We start from the raw sequence: 16,053 nt of genomic DNA on the forward strand, positions 1-16,053 counted from the left end.
GAATATACATATTCTATGGTGCATTTGTAAACCTTCAAAAATTATTTACCCTGACATTTCTGTGTCTAGTCCATAATATCCTTCATTGACATGATCTGACTTGTATACTGACACCAACCTTGCGAAGTAGGCAGGCAAGCATGACTATCTACATGTTACTGATGAAGAAAGCGAGTGTCAGAGAGGTTAGGGCCTGGCTGGTGTGGCTCAGAGATTGAGCATCGACCATGAACCAGGAGGTCACCAGTTCAATTCCTGGTCAGAGCACATGCCCGGGTTTCAGGCTTGATCCCCAGTATGGGTCGTAGGGGTCATGCAGGAGACAGCTGATTGATGATTCTCTCTCATCAATGTTTTTATTTCTCTATACCTCTCCCTTCCTCTATCTCTAAAATCAATAAAAACATTATATATATATATATATAGAGCTACCGAAGGGTTTTAAGCAGGAAAGTGGCATGATCCAATTTAGGTTTTAGAACCCACTTCTGGATGAGAGGACAGAAAGTGGTGGTTTACAAAGTATGGTCTGGGACCAACTACTGGGTCAGAATCTCTGGGGCTCGAGCTCAGGATACTTATGATCAGCCAGATTTGGGAATTCTTTACAGGTTCTAATGCAATAAAGAGAGAGAAGCACTGTATTAGAGGAAATGGTGCAACCAGTTACCATGACTAAGATAGTGGCTGTAGTAATCAGGTGAGAAGTGATGAGGTACAGAGACAAAGGACTGCACTTGTGACTCATTCCGTCAAGGACTTCAGCCACATGTGACTCTTTCCCAGACAGTGGCTGAGGTCAAGGAAGTGGAGCTGGGCTTCCTACCTAGGTCCTCTGGCTCCAGAACCTGGGGGCTTTGCTGTTTATAGCTATATCTTGATTATAAATATTATATACTAGTATGCATACTAGTATTTAGTTATCTTAGCACTTGTTTTGCAAATCTTGTATTTCTTTCTCACTCTCATAAAACCTAGGAGAGAAATAAGGGACAGACGAGTAAGGCCTTAAAAGGGCTGAGCACATAGGCAAGGACAAAGGTAGATTTGATTAGACAATCACAGATTGGGGAAGATACACTGCGTCTCCCCTCCTATTAACCCCAGGAGGCCTCCAGGAAACCTGAAGACAATAATCCCAGAAGCCCAGAGGGTGACCCCATTTCCTCCCCTGGGTTATTACTGGGTGTCAGGCTGTGAAGCAGTTCGGGAATTCAGGAAATTGTAAAGAAACCACAACAGCCTCAACAACCATCTTCTCAAACATCAACATCAACAAGCTCGACAATAAAATTCATTAAAATTCACCTCCCTGCCACCTACAACCACAGACCTGAAGGAGGCAGGTGGCACTATGGGGAGGGAGAGGCTCTTTGCTGCTGCTTCCCCAGTCCGATTGTCCGCACCCCTGGCCTGAGTTTTCCAGGGTCTCAGGGAAGCGGGGAAACGGGTATCCCTATTTCTGGGTCAGGGCACCAGAGACCGAGGACGCCTCCACTCTCGGATCCTCGCTGTCAAGTAGGTCAGGATTAAAACAAACTGAGGTGAAGGCGGAGGTTGGCGTTCCTGGGGAAGCCTGGGACGTCCAAGCACCTGGGAAGGCCGCCGGAGCCAAGCCAAGCGAGTGAGAGTGGAGATGTTGGGGTGGAAATGGGACGGGAAAGGCGTGGCGAGGGGTCCAGGACCGGCCTTGGGGTGGGCGTGTGTGTGGAAGGATGGCCAATCAGAGAGTGTGCTTCCGCCAAGGGGCGGGATAGGGGCGCGCCTGGGTGGAGATTGGCTAACGGCGCCGCGGCTTTGCGGTTCCGCGTTATATATGGCAGAGGCGGCTGCGGTGCCATGGGGTCCGACCGCGGCGCACTCGTCTGAATCGGGCGCTCGGAGTTCCTCGGGTCCTGGGTCCGTTCTGTCCCGCCCCCAGGTTCGCTCCTCGGGCCCCCAGCCTGTGGTTCGGCTCCCCAAGCTCCCCGCCTTGACGCCTGCAGAACGAAATGGGCACAGTCATGAATGCCTCGGACGGGAAAGAGCCGCTGCTCCAGCCCTACAACTTCGAGCTGCTCGAGGACCCAAGGCCCTTTCTGGAGGAGTACTGGTGAGACCGGGGCAGCGGAAAGGCCACGATGCTGATGACTGGCATTAGCGGGGTTGGGGGGACGCTGCCCGCAATGGTACCGGGCTCTCCTGTGGCGGCTCCACATTCCCGCTGTCCAAGGTGCAGGTAGTGTGGTGCCGCAAAGAGATTAGATCTGGAAGAGAGAAAGGGGTGAGAGAGAGAGAGAGAGAGAGAGAGAGAGAGAGAGAGAGAGAGAGGAGAAATAAAAGGATGGGGTGAGGAGACAGAAACCCAAGGGAAAGAGTGTAGCGAGAACTGGTCTCTGAGGCATGGGGTTGACTTGAACTCCTAGTCCCACCAGCCTGTAGACGATTCCTCTTTGTCCTTTGTGGCCTCGCGTGGCCGGGGGTGCCCGTGTACAGAGTGCTGGTGCCGAGGGACAGCCTGCCCTTCACAATTACCACGTTGTTCTCCAAGTGTTTCATCGTCCCAGCTGTGGAGAAGGGGGCAAAGCCGGGGAGCTCTTCAACATTTCCCTCGGGCTCTCTGGCCTTGCCCTAAGGCTCCTCCAAGGTGTCTGTGGGCTGATTTTGTGCTCCAGCCAATTTGGTGGCAGCTACTTGCCACATTCTTCTTACGACATCGCCCTGTGTTGTTTCTAGGCATGGGCCAGCACTTGTCACCCACTCCCAGCCCCACTGAGAGCAGGAATCACAGCACCCTTGGACACAGCCCCCGAAATGTGCTATGTCCTTGGCATATTTTTACTCCTCACCCGAGGAGATGTTATTATTGATTTGAGAGGGAGAAATATCAATGTGAGAGAGAAACATTGATCGTGGCCTCCTGTACGTGTCCTGATGGGTGATCGAACCCACAACCTAGGTATGTGCCTTGACCAGGTTTGAACCCGCCACCTTCTGGTGCACGAGCTGATGCTCCAACCGAGTACATCCTAAGTACTTACATAGTAACGCTGTCAGGAGAGGAGTAATATTCCCCTTTTACGAATAAGGAAACGGAGGCTCCGAGAACAAAGTAGCTTTTCCAATGTCACAAAGCTACTCGGTGGCAGAGGTGGAACTCCAATCCAGAGCACTCACTCGGGGAGATGAGTGGGTGTTTCTCTAACCAGCACCCACCCACCAGCCCCTCCCCTGTGCCTTCTGCCTCCCAGGACAGCCTCATTTCCCATAGCTCTCATCTACCTGCTGCTCATCTTTGTGGGGCACAACTACATGAAGGCACGGAAGGGCTTCAACCTGCAGGTGCCTCTCACCCTTTGGTCCTTCTGCCTTGCAGTCTTCAGGTAAGACACTCCTCGCTTATCCTGTACACCCTAGAGCAGTGATGGCGAACCTTTTGAGCTCGGCGTGTCAGCATTTTGAAAAACCCTAACTTAACTCTGGTGCCATGTCACATACAGAAATTTTTTGATATTTGCAACCATAGTAAAACAAAGACTTATATTTTTGATATTTATTTTATATATTTAAATGCCATTTAACAAAAAAAATCAACCAAAAAAATGAGTTCGCGTGTCACCTCTGACATGCGTGTCATAGGTTCGCCATCACTGCCCTAGACCCTCACTCCATCCCCAAAAGCTTTCTAGAAACCTCAATTGCATCAACTCCCCAAGTTGCCCCCAGCTCCCCCTATCCCATTCGCTCAGCTCTAGGGGCCTCCCCAGCTTCCCCTCTCCTTCCCCAGGCACCAGATGGGCAGTTTTTGTTCTCTCGAGTCCTCTTGTGCTCATGGAGTCTGTATACTTCCGACAAATGTCTCCAGACTTTAAGATCCTCCAATAACTTCCCTAGCCCCTCCTTCCCCTATTTCCTCTCCCATTGGTATCCCCCATCCTGCCACCCATCTCCTCATAGGCTCCTACCCATCCCAAGAATTCTGTTCCTTAACTCAACTTTCAGTCCCATCCTCCAGCATTCCTGGTCCTTTCCAGCCCTCATCTCCTCTAGATCGCTGGTTGGATTTACCAGATTGGCTCCAGGATCTCAGAAACCATGACTCCTGGAAGGATGGGAAGGTGGCGGAACTTGGGTCCTGACCAGGCTGAGGGGGAAGGGTGGATTGGTGTCTGGGAATGATCTTACACCCTTTTCCTCTGTCCCATTTCAGTATCCTGGGGGCAGTGAGGACGTGGGGCATTATGGGAAATTTGATACATAGGCATAGCCTAAAGCATACTGTGTGCTTCACCACCTCCCTCGACGAATCTGTAGTCAAATTTTGGTCCTGGCTCTTTGTTCTCAGCAAGATCATTGAACTTGGTAAGTGGCAAGGTTTTGTCTCTCTGGCACCCAGTCGACTGCATCCTTCCTTAGTTCCCCCCTCGCCCATCATATGGAGAGTCCCTTCCCCACTCCTGGTCCTAACAACACCTCTCACCCAAGCCCTCTTCCAGATTCTCTGCCACAAAGACCCCTCTCCCCACCCTGAGAATTCCCCCTTTGCCCCCACATTCAGTGCAGAGGGTGGTCCCAACACTGGGTGGTATGTCAGCTATGACTCCCCATCTCCCAGGAGACACGGCCTTCATCATCCTGCGTAAGCGGCCACTCATCTTTGTGCACTGGTACCACCACAGCACAGTGCTAGTGTTCACAAGCTTTGGATACAAGAACAAGGTGCCTGCAGGCGGCTGGTTTATGACCATGAACTATGGTGTGCATGCTATCATGTACACCTACTACACGCTGAGGGCCGCCCAAGTGAAGCCCCCCAGGTGGTTCCCCAGGCTCATCACCAGCCTGCAGATCCTGCAGATGTTTATGGGAGCCACTGTCGTCATCCTGGCTTACACCTGGAGACAGGAACAGGGATGCCACACCACAACGGAACAATTCTTCTGGTCCCTCATGGTGTATATAACCTACTTCATCCTCTTTGCCAACTTCTTCTACAAAACCTACGTAATGCCCAAGGTTAAAGACAAGACCAAGAGCGAGTAAAGGGTTGGAGAAAAAGAAGGGGCTCCAGGCTCTCTCCTCCCCGGGGCATGGAGGGGTTTGGTTTAGGTTTGGGAGAATGATTAGGAGGTTTTCCCTGCGTGGTTTCCCCACAGGATGTGTGTCCCAAGGTGGCAGGAAGTTGTGACAGACAAGAAATGTCAACCATGGGAAGGGGATGTGGTGTAGTACTTTGATGTTTCTGTTTTTAATATGAAGGCCAAGCAGACCCTGAGATGGGGCTGGGACTGGGGAGGATTCCCACAGCCGAATTATTTATATTTCTATATAGAAACCTTTCTCTTCTTGCTCTATTTTTTAATTAAATATTTCAAGAAGACTTCTAGTTTGGGGGAATCTGGGGGAAGAAAGGATCTGCTGTGGTGGGAAATGGCTGCTGGCAATGGGATGATCAGTAGGTTAGACGTCTAAGGGGATGTGTGGATGAGAAGCACACACGCAGACACTCAATAAGAATCCTAGTTTTGGTAGGCACTTAATAAATGTCTGTTACAGACCAGAATTTTATTGCTGTTAGAGGCCCCAGCCCCTCATTGGAACAGTGAGAAACAGGTGCAGAAAGGCGGAGTAACTTCTCTAAGGTTCGTAGGCTTCCTAAGTTGCAGAAGTGACACCTGCAAGTGTGACAGACCAGACCTCCCAGTTATCCTCCATAAGACCGCAAGGTGGCGCCGCAGCACCAACTTTAGCCAACGCCCGCCAATGGCTAGTCCCCCCAGCCATCCACACAGACTCGCCAGCACGCGCGCCCCTCCTCTGCTCCTTGGCTTCCCCAGCCTGGTGTTAACGGCGGAGGGGGACCGAAGCCCTAGAAACGTGGACCTCAACACCCAGCTCTGTTTTGGACCTGGGGGAAGATGAGGGGAAAGGGCTCAACTGCAACTCCGAGTCATCAGGCCTTTCAAGGTCCGCGCACGTTTATTTCATTTATCTTTGAAAATGATAAATGGGAGAGGAGGAGTCTGGAGAAGGCGGGGCGGGCCAAGGGTGAGTTGGCCCCCGGGGAACTGGTCCCTTGCCTGGCCTGAGTCCCAGGGGCGTGGACTGTGGGTAGGGCCCCGTCCACCCCTCGGGGCTGGGAGTGGGAAGGCTCTCTCTGGAGCTGGCCGCCTCCCTCCCCCCAGCTGCCCCGGCATCCCTAGCCCATCCAGACCACCCCAGCCCGGGGAGGCGATGAATGACCGACCCCGTCCTCGGGGATGGCAGACCGGCTCGGCACTCATACGGGCCGCTCCACGGCGTACTGACATGGACTGAGGTTGGCCGCCGGGGGCGGCCCGGGTACCGCGGGGTAGCTGAAGGAGGCGTGCTGTTTGGCCTTGAGCCGCAAGCTGGCCAGACTCGAGTTACACGGGTCCCGATAGACGTAGGGGGAGGAGGCGGCTGCAGCAGCAGCGGCGGCGGCGGCCGAGGCGTAAGGGCAGGACACTGCCCCGGAGGACACGGAGGCTGGAGCCAGCCCAGGGGGCCCCCCGCCCAGGCCTTGCAGGGCCCCGGGCCCCGGCACCGTGCCCGGGGCGGCCGTGGCCGAGGGCACCATGGAGGCGGCGATGGAGCTGGGTGGCGAGAAGACGGGCTGCGAAGCCAGAGGCCCCACGTTGACCGAGTTGAAGGCGAACGGGAAGGTCTTGGCGGCGAGCGGCGGGCCGAGCGCCTTGGGCGGCCAGTTGCCGTACGAGTAGCCGGGGTACACTTCTTCGTAGGGCGGCACCAGCCCCCCGAGCGGCGCCGCGAAGCCGCCCTTGCACAGCTCCGCCTGCTGGCTGCGCTCGCGCTTCCGCCACTTGGCGCGCCGGTTCTTGAACCACACCTGCGGGGGAAGGAAAGGCTGTCGGACGGGGCGCCGCGGCTGGGGGTGGGTCCCCCGGATGGGGGTTCAAGCCGGGGCCGGGGCCGTTCGGAGGATTAACAAGCCGAGATGGCTGGAGACGGGAATGGGGTCGCGGAGGAGCGCGTGGAGTCAGGGAGCTGAGGACAGAAGCAGTGGGCGGCAGAACGAAGTCAATGGTCAAGGAGGGGTGGCGAGGAGGACGAGCGACCGTCCCAGGGGAGAGGAAGCGTGGGTCGGGAGTGACAGGGTGGAGATGGGTGGAAAGAAGTGGGTAGCGGACCGGGGCTCAGGGACTTCGGGTGTCGGGTCCGAGGATGGGGCAGGCAGGGCAGAGCTACAGGTTGCAGGTGTCTAAGCTACTCGCTAAGCGGCCCGAGAGGAAGAGAGGGGTGGGTGGCGGATCTGGGCGCGCCGTACCCGCACGCGGGCCTCGGTGAGGTTGGTCCACACGGCGATCTCCTCGCGCGTGCTCATGTCGGGGTAGCGGTTCCTCTGGAAGGTGGCCTCCAGCTCCTGCAGCTGCTGGCTGGTGAAGTGCGTGCGCTGCCGCCGCTGCTTCTTCTTCAGCGAGCCGTCTTCGGGGGAGCCGCCGGGCAGCGAAGCCGAGGCCTTCTCTGAGTCTGGGACCGGGTTGGGGCAGGTCACAGGGATTCCCGGGCTGGGGGTACCTCCTCCGCCGGCCACTCACTCCCACCCGGGCCCCACCCCCATTAGGGATGGAGCTGTTATCTCCCCTACGCCCAGAAGGGGGCGCGCTCACCACTGTGTTCTTGGCCCTTGCAGCCGTGTTCTGGGAGTGGGGGGTGGGGAGTGCCCGCGTCTGACAGTGATAGGGCCGGGCTCCGGGCCTCCGCCTCGCTGAGCAGGCCGAACTCCATGGAGAGGAGACTCTGGAGGGAAGAGAAGACACAGACCAGGCCAATGGGGCTAAAATCTCCGGGTTATCCGGTTCCCAAAAGTGTTTCGCCACAGGTTCGCTGTCCCCTTTCACAGCCCCCAACATAAAGCTACTCCTGTGTGGGGTGCCCTAGGATAGAATAGGGAGACAGCAGCCTAAGGGGAAAAAGGTGTATACTCAAAAACTTCATGCACAGGTATACACATAGACTTTGTTTTGTTCACAGCCAGGCACCTAGAACTGTGCCTGGTGCACAGTTGGTGCTCAATAGGTATTTATTGAATTAATGAAAACCACACCACATGCCATATACCATCCCTCTCACACAAATGCCCAATATTCCCATAAACTTATACATGCCCCTCAGTCAATCACACCTAACACATAGCCAGAACCTCTGTTGCTCATTGAACCAGACCTGATACTTCTGCCATAAAGATAATCACTGCTGTCAATTATGAGTACGTACTGTGTGCCTTTATCTCATTATCTCTCCCCTCACAAGAATGCGTCAATATTAAGTATGGTCACCTTTTTCAGATGGTGAAATTGGGACTTGAAGTAACAATTAAGGGTCACGGGGGGGAAAAAGGTCACAGAGCTTGTAAGCAGTGGAACTGGGATCTGAATCTGCTCTGGGAGACTCCTAAGCTAATGTTTTTTCTCCATTTGTTTTCCTCTTCTTTATTTAAAAATACATTTTTATTGATTTTAGAGAGGAAGGGAGAGGGAAAGGTAGAAACATCAATGATGAGAGAAAATCATTGATTGTCTGCTTCCTGTACACCCCCTACTGGGGATTGAGCCTGCAACCTGGGCATGTACCCTGACTGGGAATGGAACCATAACCTCCTGGTTCATAGGTTCAACCACTGAGCCACACGGGCCGAGCTCTGTTTGCTTTTTCAAATTGTGTTCTTTAGGGCCCCTACCCAGAAACCCCCTCAGGGACTGGAACTCAGGGCTAGTCTCAAGGATGGAACCCTAGCCTGGTCTTGATTTGATCTGCTACATCTAGGGTAGCTCTGCTTTTGACTGTTTTGTTCATGCTTCCTGGAGAGACTTCATTAGAAAAAAGGGTTCCAGAATAAAAACCCCGTTTGAAAACCACTAGGCATTCGGCTCTGTCTGATTCTGTGCCCATCCAGGCACACATCCTACCAGTCATTGTTCTACTCACATGCACAGCCTCTAGTAGGCCCACCCCAGGCAGGCCGCAGACATGAGCTTCTGAAAACCCCCTTGCTGCCCTTACTTCCTATCCCAAACCTTGCCTGACATTACCCAGGAGCCTGCTTGGGTCCCTCTTCAAGTCTCCCCTGCAGGTATCTCTTTTCTGCTGGCTCTCCCAGGCCCTCTCTGGTAGGAGGAAGGGAAAGGGACACTGGTGGGGCTCAAGAACTCTGGATGCCTCTAAGTCAGTGGAGAACCAAAGGAGGGCAGGGACAGAGGAACGAGGGTGAGGAGCTGGGCGGGAGGGGTCTATCTACCTTCCGGTTAACAGGGATTTAATACAGGCTGTGCAAGGTGGCATTAATGTGGTGGATTAGCCTAAGTTGAGATGTTTGTCACTTGGCTGCTCTGAATTTATTAGGAGCCTTTCTCAGGGAGGCACAGATGGGCAGTGGCCTGTATTTGCACATGGTAATGCCCCCTTCAACCAGCTCAGAGGGGACAGCTGTCCCCTGCCCCCACCTCTCAAGTAAGATTGGGGTGGGAGGGACAGAGGTCAAGGCAGGAGTGGAGGAGCAACCCTTGTTCTTTCCACCGGCACAGGAGACTAGACCTTGGACCTTTTCCTAGGATTAAAGGAGCAGGCCTGAAGGGGATCTGGAAGGAAGGAGGGAAGTCAGCCCAGGGTGGAGGTGCTCAGCTTACCTCTCTCAGGTCTGAGGTCAGGAGTCAGAGGCTTGGGGCCGGCTCAACAATGCTCTGGTGGAAGCGAGATGCCCTTGGGAGGGACCTGCAGCAGTCTTGACTAGAAGCTCTTCCCAAATAGCTGGGAAGGCCCAGAGCTGAGAGCCGGACAAAGGGGTGCTCTGAAGTCTCCTTTTACTTTATACCCAAGAGGACAAAGACGGTAAAGGGGGTCCAATACATGATGACAGAGGAGACTAGACGTTGGGTGGTGAGCACACAATAGAGGTTACAGATGTCTTATTATAAAGTCGCACACCTGAAATTTATACGCTATTAACCAATGTTACCCCAATAGATTTAATAAAAAATAAAATAAAATAAATATATTTTTTAAAAGATGCCCTCAAAATGTAAACCATGCCTCTGATTTCTCCAGAGGTCACAGGAGCAACAAAGAATTGGGAAAAGAAACATTTGGGTGTTTGCCTGCAGGGAAAGCTAAATCCCACCATTGCCCTTTATCCTCCCAGTCTGCTTTGGCTCCAGACTTCTAATTTTCCAAACTCCCCTTCCCCCAGCATTCCATACCTGTGTCTTGGTTTCACCCTTTATTTCAGCAAAGGGAGGCAGGGTGAGGAGAGATAAGGGCCAGAGTAAAAGATGAAGCTGAGAAAGCAGAGTTCAGGCTGTGTGTTCCTAGAGACAGACAGACACACATGCAGACACACAGAGGCCCCCACTCAGACAAAATAAGCACTTGGACTTGGAACTAGAGGCATACAAACACACACTCTCCCACACATGTGCTCCCACATTCAAGCAGACAGACACACACTGTCACACAGTCTCCTCTCTCTGTGACAGGGACAGCTGCCTTGGCTGTTTTGGAACTAGCCATTACCCTCCCCCCTCCCTTTCCTGGCCCCTCTGAACCTCAGCTTTCAGTCCCAGGAACTAAGGACTCTGTGGGGGAGGAGGAGGCCAAAGGGGCCAGGGGAGTGGTCTGCACCCAGAGGCTGCTGGGGAAAGCCTGTTTGGCTGAATGGGGAGATGGCAGGAAAATGCTGGAGGAAGAGGGTGAGGCGGGGGTGGGGCCAGAAACTGCCCAGGCCTCTTTTAGGAAAGTAATCTGGTATAGCCCAAAGAAAGTAGGTTTGGAGTCAAAAGATCTTGGTCCATGTCCTGGCTCTCCAACTTACTAGCTATGCGATCTTGGCAAATTACCTCTCTGAGCATATTTTTTCATCTCTAAAAGGGAGATCATAATCCCTCTACCTTCAGTATTGTTATAAGGTTAAAATAAAATATAACATGTAAAAATGGGTACAACTCTATCCAAGTATGTTTTTTTCTTATTCATAGAAGAGATGCCTATTTGGCACCTTCTATGAGCTGGGCGTTGAGTAAGGCACCAAGGATAGAGTGGCAAATAAGAGCTCATCCTCATCTCTGCTCTTGCTTGAGTGGTTCACCTCCCTAGACCCTGTATCTCCCAGTGAAGAATTTCTCTGGTGAATAAAAAGGTGAGGATACTGCATTTTAGAGAGGGATGCAAAGGTGTGTTGTGGGCACTCTGTCCTGAACATAAAGGTGAGCCCAGTCAATAAGGTAACAGCACAATGGATAGAGTAACCCAAGTTGGGAGTCACTTTGGGGACCAGGGACTGGTAAAGGAGAGGATGGAGCCTCAGGCTCCTGACTGGGTTACTAATAGAAGATGGAGGGGATGAGAAGGGCCCTGACTATGAAACGGAAAACAACACTAAAGCCTGACAAGTAATAGGAAAATGAAGGGTGGGGCATAGGTATCTAGCATACTCGTGCCCTGGTGGGCTGGTGAGGCAGAGGCTGCGGGCGCCCAGTGGTTGTCTGAGCTGGAGACAGGTTGGCTGAGGATTAAGCTCCCTAAACTGCAAAATTGAGACTGAGGGCAAGGACTTCACCTCACTCAGTGGACAGGGACAAGCAGTAGGTCTTATAGCCACAGGTTTGGTTGATGCTGATAGGAAATGCCAGGCAGGACCAAAGAGAGCCAAGAGGTAACAGTGGTGCTGGGTCCAGCTTTGGGAGGGGCTGCCTGTCCCACCACCAGTCTTCCTGACACCCCCTGCAGAGGATGCATGGCTCAGGCCCCACTGGTGTCAGAGGGCAAGCCTAGCCCTAAGGAGAAGGGAGGGCCTACAGAGGTGCTCTGATTGTGAAGTACAGGCTGGAATTACAGGACGATGTCATAAACTGCGGCAAGAACAAAATACCCAACTTATATTAAGGTGGACAGCAGAGAATATCATAGGCCAGAGAGGCCACAGTGGGGAGGCCATGGTTGACCCAAGGGGTTCATGGCAAGAGGTCAACTGCCATGTGTACCCACTTTTGTCCTGGAGCCAAAGGGGTAAACCAGGGCCACGGCCAGAAAGCCCCCAAGAAGTTACAACAATAAATGCCTAAGACAGGAAACACACCCTGGAACTTAAATAGGAGAACTTTCTCCTGCAGGGACAGAATAAGGAGGAAGATAAGAGGGGATGGCGCTGTGATGCTGTGGCTCAGCCAGCAGCAAGTGGGTGAACAGGTGTAAATCAGGTCCCCACACCATTCCGTAAACCTGAAACTGAAGCGAGGCCCTTAAGTGCACACAGCCTCACATTCATTAGTGATGCTGAGCACCCAAACGGTCTGGTCTGCTGAACTGCAGTGACAAATGGGAACGAATAAAGACAGCTGGAGACAAGCTCACAGCCCCAAGAGGAAACCCTAAGATTCAGGTGGAGGCAGCAATAATTTGATACACTTAATTTATTAAGAGGTGAGTCAGGGATCAGAGAAATGAACCTCCACACTCTTCCTTCCCTTCCTTCCTTCCTTCTTTCCTTCAGCAAGTGTTAGGTGCTAAGACAGATCCCCAAGACTGGTAAGGCAAAGACCCTAACTTCTAGGAGCCTCTAGGGAGGCAAACAGAGCACAGAATGAAATGATGGGCTGCTTGAGTCTGTTTCTCAGACTTTGATAGAGAGACAAATGGAAGCCCATGTAAGGTGTATGTTTTGGGGCTAAGAGATTGTAGCAGGTTCGGAGGGCAACAGGGACAACGAGAGATCATCAGAGAAAAATGGGTCAGGCTGGGGAGGTGTCTCCAATGAGGGGTGGTGGTTCAGGTTTGATACGATCTAGGCTAGAGCATCTCCAGATTTTCCATTAAAACCCCACCAAGACGAGTAAGAGGGAATATCACCCTGGAACACTAGGGGCGCAACCTAAAACAGATGCCGCCGGTATGAAAAGTCTTTGAGCTCTCCAGCCGTATGTTAAAACTGAAAGTAAATTTTTGCATTCTATTCCATAAAGTTATGTTTGTTTTAATATAAAAATAAAGTGTTCTCTCCAAATCTCCAAGTGACATCATCACACCAGGAAGATAGATGGGCCGTGTTTAGCCTGCAGCGTCATGCTCCTCTCACTCCTATACTGCCCTCTTCCTTCAGCCTCCTACAGAGAAGCATGGCTCCAAGCAGTGGGCGTCACTGGAGGCTTAAGGCAGGAGAGGGACATAGAAGCAGCATCTTTGGGGCCTTTATTTGGCCTTGGTGAGCAGACTAGATTGGGCAGGGGAGAGATGGGAAAGGGGCTCTTTGAAAGCAGTTCTTTCTCATTCCACCACCTATCTTTCCTTTCTTTCTCCACCACTCTTATCATGGGTCCCTGTTGGTGACTATGGGCTAGACATTCTAGATAATCCCAAAGCTCAGGACCTAATGGATCCTTCATATTAGCTGCCATCTCTCTCCCCCACACTCTGGGCAGCATCATTTAGAGTGAACAGAGAAGAAAAGATTTGGGTGGCTCCTCCCACCTCTCATCCCCATCCCAGCTCAGTGTTAGTTTGCCTCCCCTACCCTCTCTTCCTGGACCTGGGTCTTGGATCCATATTCACATCCTTAAGCAGCAGACAGGCAGGGAATAGATCAGGATATCTGGCCTGGTAGAGGAGTCAGGCATTCGGGGAGCTCCTTTGAACTCTTCTCAGAGAGGGGCAGGGTAATGGCTGGCATCTGAAGCCCGAGATAGGGTGTTTCCTCTGTCACTGAGAATCTTCCGGTGGCTGGACCGGGGATGCTAGCTGGCTGATTTAAGACTTGAGACACCACCCTTCCAAGCAAAGATTCTACAGTTTGGGCATAATCACGGCAGTAATATTTCTTGTTTCTATGGTGCTTTTCCACTTGCAAAGGGCTTTCATGTATATGATTTCATTTAACTCTTACAACCACTGCGAGTGGCAGGAATGACCAACCCCATTTAACCTCTGAGAAGGTGAATTTGTAAAGGTTACACAGATTGAAGACCAAGGACTGAGGTCTTTTCACTCCTAGCCCCCTCCACCCCAGCAGCCATTTGCGGCTCTGACATGCACTGATCCTCTCAAGCCCCAAAGAATTCTCTTTCTACTTCCTGACTCTACCAACCCTCTGGGAATGAGCTCTGGAAGTTGACTGCCCACCTTGTGCCTCGGGACATGTTTCTATTCATCTTGCACTAGCATCATTCCAGTTCTAAGGGGCCCCTCATCTCTGGTTTCAGGATTTGAGGAGCAAACAAGTCTTCTGTTTATCGATGCCTTTCATTATTTTGTGGGTTTTTCCACCCCATCTCACTTTCCAGAGGCTTAAACTTTGAAGTTTGCCCTCTCCAGCAGCCACTGGCTCTCCATTCTGTGAACTATTCTCTGACACTTCCCTAAGTCCATGATATTCTTCCTAGGAGCCAGTGACTCGGGAATGCACTCAGCTACGTGGTTTTATGCAAGGATGGGAGAAGGTTCTGCCTGTTGTTTCCAGTCATCTTCACTATGATGCTGTTGCTTTTTGGCCTTTTTGGCAAAATCAGAACTTTGGGCTAAGGTCTTCAGGGAACCATCTGCAACACCTTCCCTATTCCTTTCCTGACTCAGAGACTTTCATCAGCCATAATTTCCATGATTTTCAAAGGTGATGGGAGCTCAAGCCCCTGAACAGGGTATCAGAATGTGGCGAGAGTATTGGTTTGACTCTATATTTATCAAAAAGGGGCAAGGAACAAAGAAGGTTGCGAAACAATGTTCTAGCTGGTAATACCTAAACTTTAAAATTGAAGAATGGAGGTGGGGGTGAGGGTAATATGTATTGTATGTCACTCATGGGTGGAGGATGAGAATGTTTGCTATCCACTTGTTTAAATTATTTACTCATTGCTAAACACATCACCTTGCACTTCCCCATGAAAACCCAGTCTCCAACCCAGCTGTTTTCTCACTACATAGACTGGGAGAGTTCTCTCTACTCTGTTCTCTTCAGCCTAACTGGGGTCTGTCTAGTTACAGAGTTGGGGTCAGGGTGGGTGATTATTGTAGGGGTCCAAAGAATCAGGGCCCACCCACAGCTAAAGGGAAAGCACACAGGACAGCTGGGTATGGCTGAGACCCCCTTTCCAACCAGAGTTGGGGGCCTCACGTTGGACCTAAGAGTCTTGATCCCATGTGTCTCCTTCCTACCTCGGCTCAGCCATCAGGGTGTTTTTGAGATTGGGGGTGCTGAGGGAGCAAAAAGGGAAATAAGGCCACAGGGTTTGCTTTGCTAAAGGACTGCAGTTTTCTCTTCAGGCCTGGGCTCCTGCTCCCTGCAGAGAAGGCACCTTTAACTTGCTGGCACCCAGACAAGAAGTTTGGGGGTGTCTGATCAGCTGTATTAGAATGAGGGGTTTCCTCAGAGTTTGTGAAGGCACCGAGGTTAGCAGGGACTTGTGCTGGGCCCCTCCTCGCCCTCCCTTTGTGGTTCACTCCTTTTCCTGGACTTGAATCCCACTAGCAGCGCCCCTCATGGATTTCTCTGCTCAGATTTGGATTCTGGAAGTCCAGGCAATGCTTGGATCTGGTTTGAGTTGGGGAGGGAATCTCTCCCACTACCACTTCGCCCCAAGGCCCAGCTGTAGGCTTTCCTCTCACTCCCTGTTCCTGAGCCCTACAGCCCCTCCGAGCAGAAACAAGTTTGCAAAGTGGGGTTTGAGGCGAACCCCACTGCACACGCAGCAGCTGGGTAGGCGCTGCCCGGTAAATGGACATGCCACTCGGCCAGGGACATTCTGTCACCGCTGCCTGACACAGCGCCTGCTCCAGGGAGACCCACCTCGCCGCCTCGGACATTCTGTCCGCTACCGGCCCTGCGCGCTGCGGACATTCTGTCCGATGTCGTGGCGGCCCCAGGCTGGGACCCACGCGGACCCTGACACCCCCAGCCGGACACTCCAGACCCGCTGCCTGTGATTCGGGCTGCCCAGCCACTGCCCTGCCGCCCGCACGGCGACCATCTGACCTGGTCGCGGCCAGCCTCTCACTACAAGGCGCCTATCGCAACTGCGAAGCAGCTGAAAAGAGAAGCGTGAGCAACTAGAC

At 52.4% G+C, this 16,053-nt stretch overlaps 2 protein-coding genes across 2 annotated transcripts in view; one reads left to right on the forward strand and one right to left on the reverse strand.

The window, feature by feature from the left end:
- Positions 1 to 584: 584 nt before the first annotated feature.
- On the forward strand, positions 585 to 5,536 carry ELOVL3 (ELOVL fatty acid elongase 3). Its single transcript, XM_006095881.3, has 4 exons — positions 585 to 2,092; positions 3,231 to 3,362; positions 4,190 to 4,341; positions 4,595 to 5,536. The coding sequence occupies exons 1-4, from the start codon at positions 1,992 to 1,994 to the stop codon at positions 5,020 to 5,022; spliced, it is 813 nt and encodes a 270-aa protein (XP_006095943.1). The 5' UTR covers positions 585 to 1,991; the 3' UTR covers positions 5,023 to 5,536.
- Positions 5,537 to 5,939: 403 nt separating this feature from the next.
- The window catches only part of PITX3 (paired like homeodomain 3), a 10,798-nt gene continuing 684 nt past the window's right edge, over positions 5,940 to 16,053 (reverse strand). Inside the window, exons 2-4 of the mRNA XM_006095882.3 lie at positions 7,632 to 7,761; positions 7,289 to 7,491; positions 5,940 to 6,850 (exon numbers count right to left, since the gene is read on the reverse strand). Coding sequence (XP_006095944.1) covers positions 6,260 to 6,850; positions 7,289 to 7,491; positions 7,632 to 7,749 — 912 coding nt within the window. The 5' untranslated portion in view covers positions 7,750 to 7,761 and the 3' untranslated portion in view covers positions 5,940 to 6,259. The remainder of the gene's footprint in view (positions 6,851 to 7,288; positions 7,492 to 7,631; positions 7,762 to 16,053) is intronic.

Source organism: Myotis lucifugus, unplaced genomic scaffold (genome assembly GCF_000147115.1).
Source record: "Myotis lucifugus unplaced genomic scaffold, Myoluc2.0 scaffold_162, whole genome shotgun sequence".
Taxonomy (NCBI): domain Eukaryota; kingdom Metazoa; phylum Chordata; class Mammalia; order Chiroptera; family Vespertilionidae; genus Myotis; species Myotis lucifugus.

Bases quoted from the DNA above. Each gene is read 5' to 3' on its own strand.
- ELOVL3 (XM_006095881.3), top strand. From the start codon at position 1,992: ATGGGCACAGTCATGAATGCCTCGGACGGGAAAGAGCCGCTGCTCCAG. The intron at 2,093-3,230 runs GTGAGACCGGGG...TCTGCCTCCCAG, and splicing joins CCCTTTCTGGAGGAGTACTG to GACAGCCTCATTTCCCATAG. The intron at 4,342-4,594 runs GTAAGTGGCAAG...CCCATCTCCCAG, and splicing joins CAGCAAGATCATTGAACTTG to GAGACACGGCCTTCATCATC.